The sequence below is a fragment of the Syngnathus typhle genome, linkage group LG15 (assembly GCF_033458585.1).
Source record: "Syngnathus typhle isolate RoL2023-S1 ecotype Sweden linkage group LG15, RoL_Styp_1.0, whole genome shotgun sequence".
NCBI lineage: Eukaryota > Metazoa > Chordata > Actinopteri > Syngnathiformes > Syngnathidae > Syngnathus > Syngnathus typhle.
The window spans coordinates 7,733,211-7,755,114 of NC_083752.1; the positions used below are offsets into that span (position 1 = coordinate 7,733,211).

At 41.9% G+C, this 21,904-nt stretch overlaps 2 protein-coding genes across 5 annotated transcripts; one reads left to right on the plus strand and one right to left on the minus strand.

Annotated features, from left to right (window-relative positions):
• Nucleotides 1–232: 232 nt before the first annotated feature.
• lrch2 (leucine-rich repeats and calponin homology (CH) domain containing 2) lies at nucleotides 233–13,359 on the minus strand. Of its 3 annotated transcripts, none has more exons than XM_061299489.1 (21): nucleotides 12,956–13,359; nucleotides 8,871–9,015; nucleotides 8,590–8,716; nucleotides 8,398–8,503; nucleotides 8,029–8,165; nucleotides 7,814–7,944; nucleotides 7,641–7,728; nucleotides 7,432–7,528; nucleotides 7,204–7,277; nucleotides 6,571–6,638; nucleotides 6,033–6,137; nucleotides 5,792–5,860; nucleotides 5,316–5,375; nucleotides 5,113–5,161; nucleotides 4,889–5,029; nucleotides 4,650–4,700; nucleotides 4,488–4,551; nucleotides 3,900–4,012; nucleotides 3,508–3,645; nucleotides 3,347–3,424; nucleotides 233–3,184 (listed from the first exon to the last, which is right to left on the minus strand). In XM_061299489.1, the coding sequence occupies exons 1-21, from the start codon at nucleotides 13,248–13,250 to the stop codon at nucleotides 3,065–3,067; spliced, it is 2,256 nt and encodes a 751-aa protein (XP_061155473.1). In that variant the 5' UTR covers nucleotides 13,251–13,359; the 3' UTR covers nucleotides 233–3,064. The 3 variants fall into 3 exon arrangements, with proteins under 3 accessions (XP_061155473.1, XP_061155472.1, XP_061155474.1); XM_061299488.1 differs by having other exon boundaries at nucleotides 7,204–7,301; nucleotides 12,956–13,358; XM_061299490.1 differs by lacking the exon at nucleotides 5,792–5,860 and having other exon boundaries at nucleotides 7,204–7,301; nucleotides 12,956–13,357.
• A 583-nt stretch (nucleotides 13,360–13,942) lies between these two features.
• zgc:163098 (uncharacterized protein LOC100037380 homolog) lies at nucleotides 13,943–21,858 on the plus strand. Of its 2 annotated transcripts, none has more exons than XM_061300279.1 (24): nucleotides 13,943–14,198; nucleotides 15,392–15,476; nucleotides 15,552–15,663; nucleotides 15,744–15,850; nucleotides 15,939–16,006; nucleotides 16,085–16,185; nucleotides 16,270–16,346; nucleotides 16,426–16,591; nucleotides 16,671–16,870; nucleotides 17,464–17,507; nucleotides 18,489–18,593; nucleotides 18,672–18,738; nucleotides 18,898–19,067; nucleotides 19,145–19,307; nucleotides 19,515–19,594; nucleotides 19,686–19,773; nucleotides 19,862–19,990; nucleotides 20,064–20,253; nucleotides 20,338–20,418; nucleotides 20,485–20,542; nucleotides 20,631–20,778; nucleotides 20,881–20,991; nucleotides 21,263–21,435; nucleotides 21,518–21,858. In XM_061300279.1, the coding sequence occupies exons 2-24, from the start codon at nucleotides 15,399–15,401 to the stop codon at nucleotides 21,636–21,638; spliced, it is 2,637 nt and encodes an 878-aa protein (XP_061156263.1). In that variant the 5' UTR covers nucleotides 13,943–14,198; nucleotides 15,392–15,398; the 3' UTR covers nucleotides 21,639–21,858. The 2 variants fall into 2 exon arrangements, with proteins under 2 accessions (XP_061156263.1, XP_061156265.1); XM_061300281.1 differs by having other exon boundaries at nucleotides 13,944–14,198; nucleotides 16,282–16,346.
• The last annotated feature ends 46 nt before the right edge of the window (nucleotides 21,859–21,904 follow it).

Below are 21,904 nucleotides of genomic sequence, written 5' to 3' on the forward strand. Positions count from 1 at the left end.
CATGTTCTTTGGTTCTGTGCAGAAAAAAAAAGGTAAGAGTTGTGTGCGGGAAGCTCGTTGCTGCTTCATGGCCCGAGCATCCGACAGTTCCTGGTCGAGAAGAACACCGTTGTGCTGTAGCAAAAATACTGTTGAATGTAAAACTGTTACATTATTACATTACTGCTACAATGTTCTACATTACCACACCGAATTCAGTAGTTACTAGAATGTCCAAAAAATAACACAAGAGTGAATTGCAAAGAATTTATTCATAATTACCATATTTAGATGTTTTTTTTTGTAAGAAACTCGGAGGACCACTATATTGATAATGTGTACAATGGTCATTCATTATCTTCACAAACGCTTGACCTACTTAAAAATGCGGAAATAAAGGGGTTTGGTGTATAATTTCAGATGGCAGTGTCTGACGTCATGGTGACTCACGGTTGTACCCTCGAGTTTGAATGTGTCATAATATATAGTACAAAGAAACAGAAAAGTGAATCACATTGAGTTAAGTCTAGGAAATCATTATTTTGGTGTCATAAACCACAGGTGTCAAACCCAAGGCCCGGGGGCCAGATACGGCCCGCCACATCATTTTATGTGGCCCTCAAAGACAAATTGTGCATAAAATCCGTGTGTTATTACTAGAATTGCAAATTGTCTTCACTTTTAATAATATCTTTTTTTTTAAATATTTGACCAGTTTTTACTCGTCTGATTTGAAAACGAGTGTTTGTTTGTTTTGTAGCTTTTACTGTGTATAATATGAGGAGCTCATACATTTATTTGGGTCATAATGGCCCTCTGAAAGAAGCTATGACTACAATGCGGCCCGCGAAAAAAATGAGTTTGACACCCCTGTCATAAACCAATGACCCTATTGAAAAGGCCTTTCAATGAAGTATTAAATAGCTGTTTTATTTTTTTAAGGAGGGGGTGTTTGTATATTTGACAAATATTATTCTACATGTCATTGTTTGCATCTTAATTCCTTATGTTCCAAAAGTCAAAAGAGGGAAATTTCCGTAGGGTTCATTTTTGATCATTTGAGTGATTGATAAGTCACATCTCATTCAATGCTAACATCATTACAAAGTTCAAAGGTGCTCACATGGTTATGACACATATGTTGCATGAGTCAGCGCATAAAATGCAAGGAAAAGTTAAATATTATCACTTCCCCTTTGTCACACTGATTTTTTTGATACCCGTGTCAAGTCAACCTTCTTTGACGCTAACATAGATGTAACCTCTGACACTAAATTTGGCCATCTTCCATGAAAATTAGTCAGCATGTCCTGTGTATAAAACAGGAAGCAGATAAAGAAAAGAAATACATGTACATAAAGAGAGAGAAGAAAGAACAAACATATAAAATGACTGTTCATTGAAAAAAAAATACACATCTAGTTTCAAAGGAGAAAACATAATTTAAAAAAATGCCATGTTTTGGTTTTCTGTCAATCTTTGCAAACTCGTCACTTGAACTTGACCCCAATAATATATTGTAACAATATATTCAGCACATTCCCATGTCATTCCCATATAATGGAGTCAAGAAAAAAACTTTCCGGAATTCTGCAACTCTATTAAAAAATAGCAGAGTACAAGAAGAACTCTAGGAGTTACTTAGAAGGAAGAGATAAAAATCACAATTTTGGCATTTTACAAAACAATTACTCAAGAGTGGAACAAAGAAATAGGAAGTAGGGTAGGAAGAATCATCAATCATTTCACTGCATTTTTCTTTTTTTTATCCTTGTGGCCTTTATTCAATTGAAGTTATTTGAAAGAACCCGTGAGTTAAGTCAGTAGCAGGACAGGAAGGCTCAAAATATATCTTTTTTTTTTTTTTTAATAAAAAGAAACCATCATAAAATAAATAAATAATAGCTCAAATCAAAACACGCTAGTAAACACGAGCTTGAGGATACGGCTACCGATTCAGGATGGAGTCGTGATCAGTGCTTCGGCCAAAAGGTACACCATGCAAAACAAAATCATGGAACAAAACACATAAATAAGAAATGCATAAGTCATTCTGATTTCCCTGACATGATTGAGCATATGAGACATTATGCTTTGTGGAAGTCGTCCTGGCATATTTGGATCCTTTCATGGAAAAAGCATCCAAAGCAATGATAAAAAGCTTCTCTGTGTCTTGCGTGGGAAAAGTATAAAAAGGGTAGAAAAATCCATGACTTCAAATCAAAAAACAACAACGGAGAAAATGCATTGAAACCACAGCTACATGTCATCACAGTGGTTATAAACACTAACAGCAGAGGATTTGTACACTAGTTTACAGAAGATTTGCGATACGGCATGACTTGAACAACAAATGTGGTCGTCATGCATTTGGAAAGGCAGAGTTTTGTAACAGTAGAATGCTCTAACTGGCAGAGAAGTTAGCTGTATAGAGTAGAAAGGGCGCAAATGGCACTGAATTGAAATAAATGTTCATGAACGAGTGAAGAGAGTCAATAAATGGGATGAGTTACATGTCACAACCGGCACTTGAAGAAGGCTCAATAACTACTGAGCATTGAAAGAGGGATTAGCAGGACTGCTTTTAGAGCCACTACCTTGTGCAAACAGTCACTGGCGGAGCTAGGAGGTTTTTCTTTTTCTTTTAGGGGGCTTTGGCGGCTAAGGAAATCAACCTAAAAAAGAACCCTGACAAATTCTTCCAAAAACTCATTCATTATAAGGTACCTAGGGGGGATAGGTTAAAATGTGGAATAAAATTCCCGGATAATTGGGAAAATACCCCGAAGTCTATTATCTGTCCAGAGACCGGGGGTCCTCAAGCATTTTTCAGGGGGGGATCAGTGCCCTTGCAGCCCCCCTTCTAGCTCCGCCAGTGAAAACAGTCCCAGTGGTAGAAGTAGCAAGAGAGCCAAAGTCGTGATGGACTGGAAGTGTCTGAGATTTGCACAGACAGGAGGACGTTCACTGTTTCAGTCAGGCACAAGCCAAGAGCCACTGGGTCCTCGTCCTCTGAGTGAGGTGGCAAGAGGGGATTTGTGGTCCCTGGTGTGGTATGTGCGAGGCTGGGCCGGGCGGGTTTGCGTCAAGCAGCTGATAGTTGCGTGGGCTTCATGGCGGGTAGATCCAACAGCGCCTGCACGGTCGCGCTGACCTTCACCAGGCCACGCTCTTCCAGGATGTGATGGGGCAGACACAGCTTATCCTGCATTAGCAGGAGAAAAATGCAATTGGAAGTTAAACAGACAGTACTGAAGCAGAAGTACACATACTTTTGTTGGAAAAGAAGACTGGGTGTGTCACTACGGTTTAGCCTCAGGGATTTTCTATTCTTTCGGAATTTTTTACACAATTTCCAAATCTTTACCTGTGGAACTCCCATTTTCTTACAGGCATCCAGGAAGTTCTCCACATTTCGACGGCATTTAGCCATACTGAGCTTTGGCTGGGGAAAACGCAAAGAGGATCAACACTGAAATGCAGACAGAGGCCTTGAAATAAAACGTAACATCAATCAAAGTGCGCTACCACTGCCGGCGAAGGTACGTGGATGCTGGCCACAGAGCGAGGACAAATGTGATTGGCTAAATGACAAAGGATCACGCCATCCATCAGAGCAACTCCGACATCGTCTGGAAGCAGCACCTTGAGTTTGGACTCAATGTTCTGTAAAAATGTCAGGCGATAAGAGCATTTTTTGGCAGAGAGGTATTCACTCAAGAGTGTTTATTATCGTGGTTGTAGTCATTGAAAGTGCTTTGGTTATGTAATGGAAAGAACATCAGCCATTTTTTAGTCCAAGCGTTTAAAAGCCAAATCCATTGAAAGAGGCTCAATCATTGCCCAATCGAGTTTAACACAGGAGGCTGTCATATTGGAATGTAGAAGACTCATAGTAGTGAATATAAAAATGAGAAAACCTGTCGTAGGATTCCTATTTGCTCAATTTCCTCTCTTAAATGTTCCATCTTTCTCCTCATCGTGAAGCTGGGCTCAGTGGAGCTGAACTCCTGATGACTTCCTCTGGTAAAGGCTGAAACGGAATATTTGTAAAAGATTTCCAGAAATAGGAAAAAAAAAAAAAAAACAGGTACAAACAGAAAGTACATTCAAATTAGTTCCAATGAACTTTATAGGTACATTGAGGCTTTTTTCCTGACATAATTCTTATCTTTACTGATTTATAACAGCTTTTCTAAATGTTATTAGGGAACACATTGCTCCAAGGAGTTTCTGCTGTGATTAACTAGGAGGAGACGTATTTGTTTTTGGTTCCCTGGAAACCTCCTCACTTCCACAGAACTGATGTTTTTCAGAAGAATAAGTGGTGCAGAGGATAAAATAGTAGGCTATATTATACTGCGGTGCTATTTTCCAAGTAAATTAATAATTACATCACCGTATGATGTACAGGATGTATGTGCATGCATCACGTTTCTATTTTTTTAATAGGACTGTCTGTTTTATATTTTTGATACATGTTTGGATCTAACTGCGCACATTAGTACCTGATCTTGGCTTGAGTCCAAACACAGTAAGAGTGGTGCTGAAATCTGAGTTGCGTAAACTCTCCTGTCGACAAAATAAAATGTACAGGATTTCATCGACGGTGTTTAATTACACAGCATCACTCACAGACACGCAGGTATGCACACACACAAGACACACACCTCACAGTCGTCATCCCCGCCGCAGTTTTTCCGGGCACTCTGGCATTTGTACTGACAAGATAGCAAGCAAAAAAAAAAATAATGAGTCTGTTCTTTACAAAACCTTATCTCCCAGAAAAACTGATGGTTATCTACAAATCTGCATCGGGTAGAATACATAGCGAGGGCAATTCTATTTTTAATCTTGCACTTCACTTTTCTGAAGTCAATGTAAGTTTGGGGTTTTTTTTTTTGCACACCTTTAGATAATCTTTTCTCAGATATTTGTTTCTCTTGCGATCTTCATTTTGATTGAGGACAGGCGGGACCTCCGGCCATTTGGACTCTGAATCGGACTGATCCATCCTCAGGCTGCCATCAAAAGAGCAGGATGATGGAGGCTATGAAAACAAGTAGATACTTGCTTGTCTCCTGCCAGTTGAAACACAACTACAAAACATACATCTATGCAGGTAGGTGGTACCTGTGCACTTAGCACCGATGCGCCGCTACTTCCCTCATCCAACGAAGCACTGTGAGAAATAAGAGAAATTATACTGACTATATTTAGGGGCAGATATAATTTTTACAACATAAAAAAAAGAATTCAGTAAAGCAGTATCTTCGTCGTTCCATCAGCACTACTGAGCGTGTGCAGAACAGGAAGCATGCGGTTCAGAAACGTACCTGCGAGGTTGAGGAGCAGGCCTGGCTTTGCTGCCAGAGCTCCCAGAGTGACTTAGAAATCTGCAGACATAACCAAGTAAACAACTGTCAACATAGACAATTTTAAATGCATGACTTAGCAGTTTTACGGGCTAAATTTGAAACAATTGTATCATCTCACCTGGTACAATGTTAACATATAATTCAAGATATACATAAAAAAAAATTATTTAAAAAAACAGTTTAGGCTTATATAGTGACTGGCAAGGGTATAATTAAAATGGTGAATCAAATTGTTGTGTTCTGCACGCCATGCTAGCAGAGGAGTAGCTTTAGATAGAAGATAGCTAATAAGCAGCATGATGGAAGCTTCCTGTAGAGATGCGACCTCTTTTGTCCAAAATGTAAGATGATGCCGAGAGAGACGCGCCAATGTATCTAGTGCGTGTCAGCATACCGACTTGGGAAATAGCAGTGAAAAAAGCCACTTTGTCTACCTGTGAGCTCGACCAGTTACTCTGCGTCGATGGATGAGACTTTCCGCTCTGCAAATTAAGGACCGTCGTCTAGAAGCAATATATCACACGGCCGCCACCACAGAAGGAAAACAAGGAGAATCAAGATGAAGGGCAAAGTGATGTGAAGCGACATGAAGACGATAAGATTTCTAGTGCAAAGCAGAGGCGAGAGAGAACAGGCATGAAAACGGGCCGCGTTTGTGACGGTGGAGCCGCGCACCTGTTCTGCTGCTCCTGTTGCAAAAGCTGTACGGCAATTTTCCTCAGATCCAGCACCTCCTTCAGTTCATCATCCTCCTCTTCCAGTAGCTGCTCTTTGTCGGAGCTGCAACACGGACAGGAGTTGGTTAATGAAAGCTTTACGTGTACAGACATATTCCCAACTACAGTCATCATCAACCTACCCCCTTTAGGATTATTTTCACCTTGTTGTTAGTAAAACAAATTATATATAACGATACAATAAAAATAAATAAGCACCACATACTGGCCACAACTTAAGTGCAAATTTTGTGGGATCTCTTCATAAAAACAAGCCTTAAAAATATAATCAGAAAATTGCTCATCTTATGGGGTGTGCAGTTCATTGCTTAATGTTTGGTTAGTTACCAAAAGCCAAACATGATGACTTACAATGTTGTCTCATGTAATAACAGGAACTGAAGCTTGGTTGTGAAAACAGGGTTTGTTTGTTTTCCCAGGAAATTTCCAAGAATGACATTTTTGTTTGTGTTTAAATTCCAGCAACATAATCTTACCTTGACTCCTCTTTCCAGCTCTCCTTGTCTTTGCTTTGGTGAGACAAGTTAAGAACCTTTTCCATTTCCTGAAATACACATGAAAAAATATACCGTAAACTCCGGACTATAAGCCGCGACTTTTTTCCAAAAGTTTGAACCCTGCGGCTTATAGTCAGGTGCGGCTTATATAAGGATTTTTTTCGTGATTTTTGTGATGACTTCATCACTTTTATACACTGCGGTATCTTGAAGAAAAAAACAACAACAAACATACTATTTTGAAACACTACTATGGCTGCTGCTTATTCTGGCTGTGTTGCTTGTGACTATTATGAGCTTTAGTAGGGATGCACGCTAGGTGACCTGCGTCAAAGGGCTCTAAACCCTTTGTCACAGGCAATGTTGAGAAAGACATGTTAAAGTATGTTATAAAAACTTTAAAAAGGCTTTCTGTGAACGGTCTTTCTTTGTAAAAAAAACACGTGTGCACGTGCGGCTTATAGTCCGGTGCGGCTTATATAAGAAATAAACTCAAATATCCCCCAATTTTAGCTGGTGCGGCTTATAGTCCGGTGCGGCTTATAGTCCGGAATTTACGGTGTATATATATTAGAGTAACTATATTGTGGATTGAAGCATATTTCTTCTTACCTTAATACATGACACATGAGAGTTCTGCTGTCCATCACACTCTGACAGAGCAGGATCCTGATCCGTGTTGGGTTCTATAAAGTCATACAGATCCTGATCTGATAGAGGGAGGAAGCATCCGCGACGATCACATTAACGCTCTTATGTATATATTTCTAGGCACTTGATTCAAAAATCCCCACGTCTCTGCGTTCAAGGGGGGGTAATCGGATACTTATTGTTGGTAACCTTTGCAAGAGTCCATTTTGGAAAGGATTGAGAGAGCATCGGCGCGGGCTGTCTCAGACACCTGAGAGTGGAGGCTGACGGTATCGTCGTCTGAAGGCTGCGTGAGGCAAAGAGATGCAATTTGTGATTGGTTCCCCAAGTCAATTTTAGCTATTTAAGGACAATAGCTTCTCTAACTAAAATGTTTATTTAATTAATTAATGTCTGACCTCAGTTGTTGACAGCCTCTTGTCACCGTTGTCACTCCCAATCCCAGAGTCAGGCCCGTGGTTCTTACTGGGATAAAAATCTTCTATGCTGAACACAAGTGAGGGAGTGATGAACTGTTGTTAGAACTGCATCAACAAAACAATTGTTTGACAAAACGGAATATTAGCAATACCTATCTGTGAGTTGCTGTTGAAGACAACGTTTCCCGAGGGAGGGGATATCCAGGGTATCTGGCTTTTTGTCCGACCTGCACGCTTGAATGTTCAGGTACTTGAAAATGTGCACTTTCCCCTTGAGGCATATCTGAAATGTTTATGAGCGATGTGGTCATTTGTCCACTAGATGACGCAGTTGTGCCGGATTGGGATTGCTTGCACTGATGCTCACCTGTGCTGGAGGAGACTGCATAGGATTGTTATCGAGGATGATGTGCTGCAGTTGCCTGAGTTTCCGGTAGGCTGCTGGGATCTCGGTGATCTTATTGCAGGAGAAGTCAAGTCGAATGAGAGGCAGATCAGCCAACTCTGTCAGGAAAGTGTCAAAAAGAGCGGTTGTTGTCGTGTCACTGGACATTTCATTAGGTACACACTCTCCAAAGTAACTTAATTATTAGAACGTTTGCTTGCTTTTTTGTTTTTGTTTATAAACAGGCGACCACATTCCAAAAATATGCATGTTAGGTTAACAGGAGATTTTAAATGGATGAATACAGAAGTCTATTTCAATACAATGATTAGGTCAATGTTTCAGTCTGACCTTCCGGAAGAATCTGCAGACAGTTCTTCCTAACGTTGAGTTCTCGTAAGGCATGGAGACGGCCGACCTGGGCCGGCAGCGCCTGGATCTCGTTACAGCTCACATCCTGCAGGGGGAAAAAGAGTGAAAGCATCCATCGAGCATGACATGCACTTTGCGCCTTTTAAGCATGGAGAGAGAAAAGCCTCTTACAAGCTCCATTAGTTCTTTGGCTTTGCCGATCTCTTCGGGGATGGACACCAGCTTGTTGTTGCTCACGAGTAGAACTTTGAGCGGAAGGTTGAACAAGTGTTTGGGCAATACGGATATTAGATTTCGACTGGAGAGAGGAAAAAAAGGAACAAATAGTTTGAATGATTTGCACTTTTAAATTCAATTCTAATGTTTCACAGTAAAATCAGAACAGGTATTACAATTAACACACATTATTGTCGTGTAATTGGATATTGACAACCAAGGTGTGGCATGATCACCTGATGTCAAGATACGTCAGTATCTGCAAGTTGATGATGGCTTCTGGGATGCACTTGATACAGTTGTGGTAGAGGTTGAGGGACTCGAGCGGGGCAAAGAGACAAACCTCCGGAGGGACTTCAGAGAGACGATTTTTGGACAGATCTGCAAACAAAAACAAATGACACTATATGGCCAAAAACATTGTAGAATGGAAGAAAATAATTTCTCTCCACTTTGGAGCTTTTCTGGCTAAACGCTAAACAGTACAATTGATCAAAAGTTTTGTTCACATGGTCCGTAATGTTTACTGAGAACAAAGAACAGAAGTTTATGTGGACATTGTCCAAGTTGTAGGTAAGATCAATTGACTAGACAGACAGATCGATACATCTTAGTGAGCATGTCGTCATTGAACACTGGTCTGAACTTACAACCCTTTTTGAATATATTGGTATTTCCGTTATTGATCCCATTGCAAGAGACTTTAATGCCTTTAATGTATGTAATTTAGATGACTGGGCAAAAATGCTGAAGAAAAGAAACCTAAACAACCAGACTTGAGATTGTTTATAGTTGAAAGCTATTTTAATGTCCACGATATTTGCAGCAGCTTTCTCCGACGCGCTCCCCATCCCTCAACAAACACAAGCTTTCTCTTTTGAAAGCAAAGGAGACACACATGGACGAGTGATATATGTGGAGACTACCTATTTTGGACACCTATTGATTGTGCAAATGAGTGTGCGAATGTGTGTCTTGCCGATGCCATCCCCTGCTGACATGTTCATTAGCAGCCAGCGTGAGAAAGTACGCAGCCACAGATAAACATATTGTAGAAGTCAACATCGCTACGTCTTCATCTGCTAATTCCAATTTCTTACAGCTTACCATTATGGGGGTATTACCTGCTTCTTACAACCTGACTAGTTTGCTTTTGCATATAAAAGTAGAATGTAATTAGCTGATTACATCACATAAAAGTCAGTCTTTGACTTTGACTTTGAAATGTGAGTTTTAAGAAGTGATTTGAATAATCGTTTTAAATGTCTTAAGTTAGCTGCCGTTAGCTTGATCGGGTGTACATAATGTTGTGGTCGGTAAGGATTTAAAGCCTTTGCATTGTTAGTCAAAACCAGAAAGCAGAAGTGAGAAGACCACATTAGACACTCATCAGTCCGCAAGAATTGGCCCTAGGGGGTTAGAGGAAACACAAATTATCGTCTTGAGAAGACGGTCAAAGGGTCTAAGCGCCTTCCATTAAGAGTAAATGCTTAAGGCTTGATGCTGTAATACAACTGCATTTAGGAAAACACCTCGCCCTGCCCCAAGAAGCCTCACAGCTGGGGATTCTTAGCACCACCGTAGGTCAGTGGGGGTGGAGCGCAGGCGCCAGGCGTGACCACCCCACCTCCCATTTCCCTCCTCCAACCCAGACCATCTGTGGCCCACCTCCATGCCAAATCATCAATCCATTCAACTGTGCTGGAGGTGCAGATGATGTCTGGCTATACTTCCGCTAATGACACAGCAAAGGCTAAAATAGACATCCTGCTGAGTTCTGCTTCTCTCACTGCTGTTTTACTTCCTGTGTTAAATCCTTTTCACATCCAAGATGTCATAAAGGAGGTGCGGCGTATTTATTTTGTGCTTATCTCTTGTGTTAAATGATCGGAGCGAATAGTTCGTCTATGACCTCATTGCGTGAATAATAAATGACTGCAGGGACAGAAAAAAATAAGAGAGCCAGTTATGTTGCGAAATAAACGAAATAAACGAAACGAAATGTTGCCTTGTGGCAAACATACAGTAGGCAGTGTCAAATAAATGAACAAAATGTCAAATTATAATATACTGGAAAATGTAGCTGGAGACTAAATCCAACACGCGATGACTGTAGTTGAACCGTGACATCATTACAGTGATGTGGCCTTGTTTTCATGGTGACAACTATGTCGAGTCTCAACATGCACAGGCACATCACGGAAGAGCCCGAGGCCGGAAAGTCACTGCACAGGAATTACAATTGTCAAGCTACACTTGCGTGATTGCGACTGTGCCGAACGTACTTAGACTTCTCGGCAACCGCTAGTTTTCATGAGTCTATGTAATTTCTCTCTGTGAATCACAACTTGGACTATAATGACCAGCCCACTTTTGGTTCCTGAGCCACCAAATGAGAATCAATTCTAATTCAAGTCAGAAATGAACATTGAAGGAGTTCCAAGTCTTGAGCCACTATACGCATGCTGTGACTTGCATGCAAACAAAGCAGCGCTATGTGGGTCCTCTCGAGAGTGAGCAAATGCTGACATATGAACCAGAACATCTGCCCAGGTGGCTAACCAGGCCCTCTCCAAGGTCAGGCCAACCGCCCACAAACTCTTTCCCGTGAGAATACAAACCGAGTGGAGACAAAGTGCCAGTGGCAAACTGCAAACAGACACCCTTGTGCGAGTAGACTCTTTGCTTTCTTTGCACAACACTGCTCAATCATTAGTCAGATGACACACACTCAGCCAGACCCCGAGTACAAACAACACAAAACCTTGCCTTTCATTCAGCTTCGAAAGATCTTCGGCAAAAGTAAAGGTTGCGGAAAGAAGTGACAACCTGTTTTTTTAGTTTAGTTTCCTTAGTGTTGAGATCTTTCGGAAGTGAGATTTTTGCTCTGGCACAGTTTTTGGAAAGAAAAACCCAACAACAAAGGTGCTTAACCATTAGGTTTATTGTTTTAATAATATGAAATTTACTACAATCCTTACCAAGGCCAAAATGTAAAAAAAAAAAAAAAATTGTACAGTCACTCAGCGTTATTTTTGTATTTGCATGTGCGTATGTTTATTACTTAGCAGGCTTACTTCCTGTTTAACGGGGGAGGAAGAATGAACGGGCACCACAATTTACAGATGCCACAGTGACTCAGTGGGTGAAAATAAATAATCATACATATGCATGTAAATCCTCATCTACAGTAAATGGTTTGTTGGTAGGTTGCTACAAAGCTTATGAAGTTTTTGGAGAGGACTTTGTGGGTGAAACCACTCCACCAGAATGATGACACGACCTATATGCTTGGTATCCTTTGTGAACCAGGAAGTTTATTGCTTGCTAACAAATATCTTCCCTTTTGATGGCCTGCCCTCTACTTTGTAATACTTTAGGTGTGTGTGTATGTAAATTACAGCATTGCAAGACTTTAGTGGGCGTCATGCTTATGTTCAGACACTCGGTTGCCTTTTCATGATCAGACGTAACGGGTTAGCGATTGTGGCAAAGCTATTTGGGGCATATCATTTTACCACATTTAATCCCCTGGGGTAAGCACCCACCATCAATCACTGTTCTGACAAAGTGTAACAGCAGATGGTATATGAACATATCAGAGAAGACTATCATTAGGAGACATAAACCGTCTCAATGGCAAGTATAATGACTTGAGCTGCTGACAGAATGAATAATAACTGACTGATCAGGCTACCGACGAGATAAAACTCCTTGGAATATAATTGAATAATTACAAATGGATGTGCCCTTCATGTGCATTCTCTAAAAGCCCAGTGGAATTATCTGTAAGATGAACCCAGTAGAGAACCTAAATATCAACAAACCAAACATTTACTGTAAAAAAGGAATAGGAGTTAGGAACCGAGACTGTAGTGGCTTCCTCCTTTCTGCATGCACGCACGCATGCAGAAGGGTGAGGCTGGCTGCAAGTTCCATCTTTTGTCCACATGCGAGCAAAGTGAATGCGGCATACAAAAGACATATATCACTGAATTTATTAGCAATTGTTCATTCATATTCTTTTCCAATGCTTTAAAATGCACTGTGGCTGATTTGGGTGCGCCTGCCAATGTCTCATTCATGGAGCTCAAGGGGAGGCGGGTTGGGGGGGGGGGCGCCAATGAGGGGCTGATGGTTTCGCCCAAAACAACCGAGCAGTAACCGAGCCCCTAGTGCTTAAAATATATGAGCCACATCATTCTATGGGTCCTTTGTGTATGGGTAGACACATGCAGGCAGGCAATCGCAGCAAGACTCCTGCACTCGTTGTCCTTACAATGTAACGTTCGTGCACATTTTTACACAAAATGCCACTCACCTGCTTGTGTTGTATCGGTGAGGTCGTAACTCAGCCCCGGGTACTCCCTCAGCTTCCTCCCGCTTAGGTTAAGGATCCCGGAGCAGACAGCATCCTCCAGAGCTCGCTCCAGGCTCCGGGCCGTGAGGTGCTGCTGCTGCTGTTGCTGTTGCTGCTGCTGCTGCTGCTGCTGTTGGTGCTGTTGTTGCTGGTGGTACTGCTGTTGGTACTGGTTGCTCCCCGGGCTCCAGTGAGGTCCGCTTGTGTAGTGGTGGTGGTTCTGAAGCGCAGTGACAGCTCCTTGGTTGGACGCCATTTTCGTTTAAAAAAAAAAAAAAAGGAAAAAAGAAATCGGAATTGAGTCTCAGACTGATAGCAGCAGCAGCAGCGCACAGCCGCAGATTCTACGCCCATGCGCGTGCAGAGGCGTGCATCAATGAGGGGAGGCGCAAGGGGGTGGGACTCCACAGAGGCGGAGGTGCTGATGATGCTGGCGGTGCTTGATGTGGTGTGGTGGCCATTTTAGGTGTTAACTTCTCCTCTCCAGTTGATTAATAAGCAGCGGAGGTGCGATTTGATGGAATGTAACTTTCTTTATTTACCTGGAAATGATCTATTAGGAAATATTTTTTCAGGTGTTGAGTATCTGTAACAGGGTTGCACCAAACACGGCAAATTGTATATGACAAACAAAAGACTTCGTAAAAATGTATAGTTATTGAAGGTTATGAAATTATATGACAGTTTTGCTTTGTAACATGAGTAAAATAAATGCAAATAGCAAATGAATGATTGGAAATATGTTGCCCAGTCACTTCTGTGCTTGAGTTCGAGAGAGATTATCAGCAGTGCCCCTAGAAATGATCAAATTCCATTGAGTTATTAATTTATAACAAATAATGCATTTCTGTTTATCTAGCAGAACAATTACGTGCTCCCCCACTAGATGGCAGAACATGCTCCATCCTTATTTATGTGCTGTATACTTGCTATGATTTTTGTTTTTGTTTTGTGTGATGACGTGAGATTTTGTCAATGTAAAAATAGTCCTTTGGCTGCGTAAATTGTGAAACACTGACGTCGGTGATAAGCGAACCCTGAGTGAGCCGAACAAAGAGTGAAATGCCCAGCTCATGAATATGTATTAGCTCTCAATGTTTCCGACTGAACTCCACTCGTCTGTATATTCCGCTATGTTGTAGCATGTCGGTATTATCCGCGATCGTCGCTGCCAGGATGGTGAAGCAGTAACACAAAACACTTTGTAAGTTGCACTTTTTTTGATGAATGTGAAAAGCTTCCGTGTGTGCACGCCGTTGTGCTTTTGATAACGTGTGTCGATGCTCGTTTGGCGTTGCTAACGAGTAGCGATCTGATGCGTTGGCTTAGGCGCTGGTGACTTGGTTACTTTGCGCTGCTTATCATCTTTGTCGTCTCTAAGGGGGTTGTTAAGGGAATTGAGTTGTGGCAGAAACGTCAATTTCTTCATCGGTTTGTTTGCATCTCCATGAACTAGCGTCAGCCTAGCTAAATGTTTGTGTTAGCATAGCGATGCTAGCAAAGTGAAGCGTCGACAGAAGGTAAGGAAACACACACAGGCCCTTTAAATCATTGTGTTACTTCTCAAAGTAGAGTTTATTGCCTGTTTACATCGGATAATCTTTGATCTTTTCTTTTTAACCAACAACGTCTAACTCTGTCCTTGCACAAATAATGCAGCTCTCTCAAGAACCACTTCAGTTGTGATGTGTTTTGTCTTACCTCGCACACCCCCTGTAATTTACTACACTTCTGTCTTACATTAAAATAACCGCATTGTGTGCAAATTTAGTGTTGGCTCTATCGGGCTCTGATTTAGTGTCGATTTCATAAAAATGGCTGTACATAAAGGGGGAGACGATGTTTACAGGCAAAGGGTGCATGAAACGACAAAGGCCTGTGTTTGAGCTACGTTGCACAGAGGGATACGGATACCTTTTAAACAAGAGCTAGACGGAAAAGTTAATTTAAATGCAACGTGCATGGGCTGGATACAAGCAAGCATTCTTAAAATGATACAGGTAAGTGGGCATTAAGAGTACAGGCCAGGCTGCAAAGAAAGTATTCAGAAAAGGACACAGACAGTGCTGAAAGATAGCTGAAAAGATGCATGCAAGGGTACATTAAAGGATTCGGCAGATGATGCAAGCCCAATTACACGGGATGATTCACGCCCAAATGCATGGAGGGAGACGGAGAAAAGATGCAGGGCAAATGTAATAGAATTTTGCTAATTTGAATACCAAATTTGTGCAACAGTTAATTTTAGAAGTGGAGGCTGTCGGAGTACATCGTATCATGTTAAATAATGCCACACCTTTGAATAGTGTTGATCTGCACAAGAGATCAATTGCTAGGTTAATATGTGTTTTTTTTAAGGCTGAATAATTTGTAATAAATAAGTCCTTCTTTTTGCAGTTCAAGAATGGCTGACAAAAAGGTAAACACTGTCACCCCAGTCAAAACTCTAACAAGGAAGGAGAAAGAAGTGCGAAAGAAAAAGGTAAGGCCAATATAAACTGTAACTGAAAAGGAAATATTTTTAAAAATGCATTGCTAACTGATTGTGGTGATGTAGGAGCAGGAAAAGGCTGCTGTTGTTTTTGAAGAATTTTTAGCATCATTCGAGCCCAACCAAAAAAGTGGAGTGAAAACCTTTGTCCGCGGAGGCATTGTGAATCCAACAAAAGGTCAGGTGTTAAGACTCGTTACACTATTTCATTTATTTATAAATTATGATTTTTAACAGCTACTTTTTTTTCTCTTGCAGATGAGGAAGCAGCGGAGGCCAACAAAAGTCGGCTTTATCGACCTGCCTCAAAGTTTGTTCCCCTATCAGACGATGGCGGACCTGAGTCATCAGAGAGCAGAAAATCTGTAAGTGTGGACCCGTGTCCAAAATAAACTGTTGCATTTCTTCAAAAAGAAACACTTGAGCGGCATGCACAATGTCTCCGATTCACAGGCTTTTAAAAGAAAGGCAGACGAAAAGAAGAAGAGTAACTTAGAGCTCTTCAAAGAGGAACTTAAGCTGTGAGTCTCCCCAAAAGTTTCGAAACTTTGCAGTTTTATTTTTACAATATCATTGTGTCTTTGTTGTGAAAATTGTAGAATTCAGGAAGAACGTGAGGAGAGACACAAAAGAAAGCAAAATGAACCAGCTAGTGGAGGCGGATCCGGACTCCTGGAATCACCGTTGTTAGGACGGCCAGGTAAGAAACTTACCGACATGATTACAATAGTCAAAATATGGTGTTAGTCCTGTATTTAGTAGGCTCTGCCCTGCTAAACCTCAGTGTGTTCCACAGTGTTTTATGATGACCCAACGATACCGACCACCACCAATCTATACATCAGCTGTATCAGTCCAAAGGTAGGCCTCGCAGTAGAAGACCAGGGTGTCGGCTCATGTTAGCATAGCAGCTAACACAATGTGCTCTGTTGTTCCTAAGATGAATGAGGAGATACTTTGCAAAGAGTTTGGTAAGTACGGTCCTCTGGCCAGCGTGAAGATAATGTGGCCCCGCACAGATGAAGAGCGCTGCAGGACTTCCAACAGAGCCTTCGTGGCTTTCATGACACGGAAAGACGCAGAGCGAGCTTTGGCTGCGCTAGATGGTACTCCTAAAGACATGCTCTTTTCAATTTTTATTCTCATGGCTCGGTCTCATACTATTTTTTTGGGGGCGGGGTTTAGGTAAAGTGATTATGGGCTTCGAAATGAAGCTGGGATGGGGCAGACCAGCTCGGATTCCACCTCAGCCGCTCTACACTCCAGTTGGGGTGAGGGCAGCGCCGCCACCTCAGTCTGGGCTTCCTTTCAACGCTCAGCCAAGGGATCGCTTTCGAAATGACTTCACCAAACCCCTGGCCTTGTCCAAAGTAGATCTTGACAAGGTAATGTCTTGCTTCATTTTGCTTTATGCACGTGCATGATGTCTGAGCAGTGAGACCGTCGGACGCTTCATTGGGTACACCTGCACGTCTTTCAGTGGGGTGTCAGTTTAATTTTTTTTTTTTTTTAAATCAATATATTTATTTACACCAATAATGCATCTTTGTTGTTCATCTGTCTTTAGCAGCCGCTTTATAGTGCTGGGCAGAATAGTTAAATTATATTCCACTAGGTGGCAGTAGGTTCCTAATGAGAGTATCCTGTTCATGCTCAACGAGGGAAAGGAAACACTACCGTATGTGCAGGTGTACCTAATGTAATGGACATCTGTGATAGGCTGAGTCTGTGTTAGTTTGTCGAAGGATAAAACGGAGGGGACGCGTATTCAGTAGTCTGGAAAATAAGCCCTCACTTTGGGATAAATGTCATTTAGTGTGGACATTTAACATGCAGTCATGGAGGGTCAGACCTCTTACACTTAGCTCTCATTCCTCTTGCTATGTATGCTATGGTTTCTCTGATTCCTGACGTATTTCATCTGTACAAATTCTTACCTTTGTCATATTTTCACTATTTGGTTTGACTTCACAAACAGACTCTGTCCGAAGCCGTAGTCAAAGTGGTTATCCCGACCGAAAGGTACACACACTCTTCCTCCTACGACTGACCAGCTGTTAGAACACAAGTGATAGGACAGAGGCAGGTGCTCTAACATATTTATTAAGATAAAACATTTACCCCCACAAAAAAAAAAGAATAATCTTAACTAAGCAAACAAAGATCAGTAGGCCTCTTATTTAGTGCAGTTTTTCTTGATAGATCAAAAAAGCCATCCTCTGATTAATTGCTAGGTGCTTCCTCGGCCACTATATGAGAAACTGAAGTATATGTATTTTCTCACCTCTTGGCTTTCTAAAATCGTATGTCCTTACAAGACGCTTTCATACTAGGAGTAATTGAAGTTGGTGACATTACCAGTAAAATGGTAGCAGAACATAGCAAACCTGTGCAATCAAATAATATGAATTATTTGCTTGGAATCAAAGCCATAAAAGAATATTGATAATAAAGAATGAAGTCTGTCTAGTCCAACTCATGAGATGTTCATCTCCCATATAATATCACTTGAAGTAGTGAAATGTGCATATAGAAACATTCTGTTTTCTACAGTGAGCCTTATTCTTGTTATTTCACATCCAATTTGAGGGCCTTTTTGAACTAATCATCATATGGACAAGGTATAAGATCTGCAATTGGTAGTCATAAAAAGTCAACCAGCCAAATCCGAACAAATGTTTTTGTTTCTGAGGAATCCTTTTTACCTCTTTGACTGAGCCGCAAACAATGTCTGTCCTGGGTGCCTTGGAGGGCAGTGACTGTGCACTTTAGTGAAAACAGGGTGTCCTTCTCGACTGGCAAATATTTACGCTCCACAGTTTCAAACGGTAAATGGTTTGACAAGCGCCGACGCTGTTAAGAGCAAAGAGCCAGCCTGCAGTTTGCACGGCTCACTAGCTCAGTGTAAAGAGGTATTAAGAGATCTTTCCTCCCCGCCAGAACCCAGAGAGAAAATTGAAGGTTTGCCGTCAATAAATCACTTTCTGTTTCCCTCCCCCATAGAAATTTATTGTTCCTCATCCATCGAATGATAGAGTTTGTGGTGCGTGAAGGTCCTTTGTTTGAAGCCATGATAATGAACAAAGAAAAAAACAACTCAGACTACAGGTACAAAAAAATGCTGTGTGTGTGTGTCCTAACTATTAAGCCTGTGAGGTTACTAACTTTGATTTTCTTTTGGCTCAGGTTCCTTTTTGACAACAAGAGTCAAAATCACGTTTACTATCGCTGGAAACTATTCTCCATCCTGCAGGTAATTTATGTACATTTTCTTAAAATAGTGTTTTTGCTAGAGAACTGTTATTTCACGCAAAAAAATGGTTTTGGTGCCTGGGGTTCGAATCCCTCCTAGCAATTTTGTGTGGGGTTTGGATGTTTGGGACAGTTTAGCATTCTACCTTCACATCCTTAGGGAGAGTCCCTGACCAAATGGAGGACCACAGATTTCCGTATGTTCCGAGGCGGCTCCCTTTGGAGGCCTCCCATCCTCAACAGCTACTTGGACAGAGATGAGGAAAAGGATGAAGGGGAGGAGGTCGCGTCTCCGGAGGAGGAGGTGAAGAAGGGACAGCTCCGAGCCGAGTGAGTACACCAAACGGGCAAAATGCTAAAATGGGTTAATCACCCAGCCTTAAGTGTTAACAAGACAAAACATGCAGGCACAGACAGAGGCTGGAGGTGTTGCTTCAGGAGCTCACTCCCAGCAAAGGAGACATCGCCGGCGCTATGTTCTTTTGTCTTGAACGAGCCGACGCAGCGGAAGAAGTCGTGGGACACGTCACGGAATCGTTTTCTTCGGCTCAGACTTCCCTACAGAAGAAGGTGAGTTTTCTTTTCTTACTTTTTTTTTTTTCTTCTACAAATGTTTTTATTTTGAACACACAGTGCTGGTACAATGAACGGTTCATTGTTTAGAGAAACTCACTCATGCATGCATACAACAAAGTTATGGGGGAAGTCTGTTCATGGTATTTTTAGCGTGATTTCCCATCAACAACTTAACCTCACTACTTTTTTTTGCTCTTCTAGATTGCCAGCTTATATCTAGTATCAGATATTTTATACAACTCCAGTGCCAAAGTAGCAGGGGCATCATATTACCGGAAACAGTAAGAGACACCTTTTATTTATCCTTTTATGCACAGTGGTCTTGATGTTTTCCTGTTATGTATAACTACGATTTTGATTGTTTTTTTTTAGTTTTGAATTGAAGCTGTCGCAGATATTTGGAGTGCTTCACGAAGCGTACAAAAACATACAAGCCAGGCTGCAAGCTGAACAGTTTAAGGTAACTGTGTCTTTGACGGATGAGGATGTTTTTTTTGTGGGGGAAAAAAAGTTTAAAACATTTTGTCTGCTGTCTGTGTTGCCCGCAGCAAAAGGTCACGAGTTGTTTTCGAGCTTGGGAAGACTGGGCCATATACCCACAGCCTTATCTTATCCACCTCCAAAATATCTTCCTGGGCTTTGCCAAAGTTGGCCAAGAGTTGACAGAAGTGGCAGATGTGAGTGGAAAAGGTCCTTTTGCTTTGATCAGTCTTCTATGCGGTATTCAAATGACTAATGTTCCTCTTTTAGGAAGCTTCCTTCAAACTTGACGGCATGCCGATAGACAGCGCTCTCATAGACGGGCTGCCTTTAAGCAAAGTGCCAGCGGATGACCTGGACGGCTGCCCTATCGGGTGGGACTCCCTGGACGGCGTTCCTGTCGATGACCTAGACGGCGTTCCCTTGGGAAGTGCCATGGACGACATTGACGGAATGCCACGTGAGTAGAGCGCGGCTGTTATGTATGCATGGCGCGGGTGTCCAAGAGTGACAGTGTTCTGACATAGTTCAACTTTGTCCTCAGTGGATGACAACAAGGTGGCCCTTCCCAGAGGGCCATTGTCCAAGTGGGAGAAGCCGGCCGATGACGAGACTTTGTCACAAGGTAACACGGCTCACAAAATGTCCTCTGCAGAGCAGACTGTATGTAACGTTCTCCGTTTTCCTTCAGCCTTGCCCAAGTCCAAGTGGAGCGTTAAGTCAAGCAAGGACAATGAAGTGAATGTAAGGTAAGGGCCTCTGTGGTTGTTTTGCCTTCGTCCACACATTTCAGAAGCATTCAGTGTCAACATGATTCTTTGTTTTGCTGTGAAACAGTGTCAAGCCACTGGATGGAGGCAACTCTGAGAGTGACAGCAGCGATGACTTGAGCAGTTCTCCCAAACATGACAGCGCACATTTCCCGAGCTCACTCAGAGGTTTTCAAATGTCTGAGAGCCAAAGAAAAAAGCTGAGAGAGCTGGAAGTAAGTGAACTTTCTGAAATTGTCAGTAGTTTGTCAAATTGAATGTACATATGTCGTTACAAAAATGAAAAAAATAATTTTAACATTATCCTTGTAACCCAGTTAAAAGTTATGAAATTCCAAGATGAGCTAGAAAGTGGCAAGAGGCAGAGGAAGTCCGGCATGAGCATCCAACAGCACGTGGAACATTACAGGAACAAACTGCTGCAAAAGGTATTTGGAACACAAAGGCGCTCTTTGAGGAAGAAAAGCAATTGCTCAGTAAGATAAATAATTCTTTAATGGCAAATTTTGTATTGGCAACACTGACATCTGAGTACAATTAGAGGCGCACAAAAACAATGTCGCTCAGTGGGTGGAACACTGTTCTAATCTGGTTTCACAATGAACGTATTACTGGTCCCAAAAAACCCGCAAGCTCATAAAAATGTGATTGTGTCAGTTTTTAAATTGAACTCCCCCCCCCCCCCCCTCTCTCCTGTAGGAATTTGAAAAGGATGACGAGAAACCTGAAAGCTCAACATCCAAATCAAAAGAGAGGCCGACAGAGGAGAAAAAGGACAAAAAGAAGAGCAAAAAAAGTGAAAATGGAGACAGGCAACGGAGTCGAGATTCTGACAGGCGCAGCCGGAAATCAAATAGCATTTCTCCTTTAAAGTAAGTGCCACGTGACAAAGAATGCACCAATTACGATGACTATTCTCAAACGTGACCCTGTCTCCCCACCATCCTCTTCCAGGTGTCCCAGACAGTCCAAACGGTCCCGATCTCCATCTCCAGAGTGGAGAGGGCGGCGATCTCGGTCCCGGTCACAGTCCCCACATCGTTCACACAAGAAGACAAAAAAGAGTAAACATTGACTCTGGCTGCCAGGCCTGCAACGGTAAGCAGGTGTCCACCACTCACAGCGCTCCGTCCGTCGTCTTGGTCCCAAACAACACCTCCCTCGTTCCCGCAAGATTCTGCTCTCTTTTGTATCATATTTGGACACTAATTATATTTTTGTTTTACGTTTGTTTATAAAATAATTTGAAATGTGCGATGCTCAAACATTAAAATGACTTTTAGTGATTATATGAATTTGCGTGTGATGCTTCTTCTCACAGAGGCGCAGGGCAAAAGTATA

What these genes read in the sequence shown, in the direction of transcription:
- lrch2 (XM_061299488.1), bottom strand. Translation starts at nt 13,250, where the DNA reads ATGGCGTCCAACCAAGGAGCTGTCACTGCGCTTCAGAACCACCACCAC. An exon ending in CAAAATGGACTCTTGCAAAG is followed by an intron (nt 7,302 to 7,431) that starts GTTACCAACAAT and finishes TCCCTCTATCAG; the next exon opens with ATCAGGATCTGTATGACTTT. An exon ending in CCTGCTCCTCAACCTCGCAG is followed by an intron (nt 5,162 to 5,315) that starts GTACGTTTCTGA and finishes TATTTCTCACAG; the next exon opens with TGCTTCGTTGGATGAGGGAA.
- zgc:163098 (XM_061300279.1), top strand. Translation starts at nt 15,399, where the DNA reads ATGGCTGACAAAAAGGTAAACACTGTCACCCCAGTCAAAACTCTAACA. An exon ending in CATTGTGAATCCAACAAAAG is followed by an intron (nt 15,664 to 15,743) that starts GTCAGGTGTTAA and finishes TTTCTCTTGCAG; the next exon opens with ATGAGGAAGCAGCGGAGGCC. An exon ending in AGTTGACAGAAGTGGCAGAT is followed by an intron (nt 19,991 to 20,063) that starts GTGAGTGGAAAA and finishes TTCCTCTTTTAG; the next exon opens with GAAGCTTCCTTCAAACTTGA.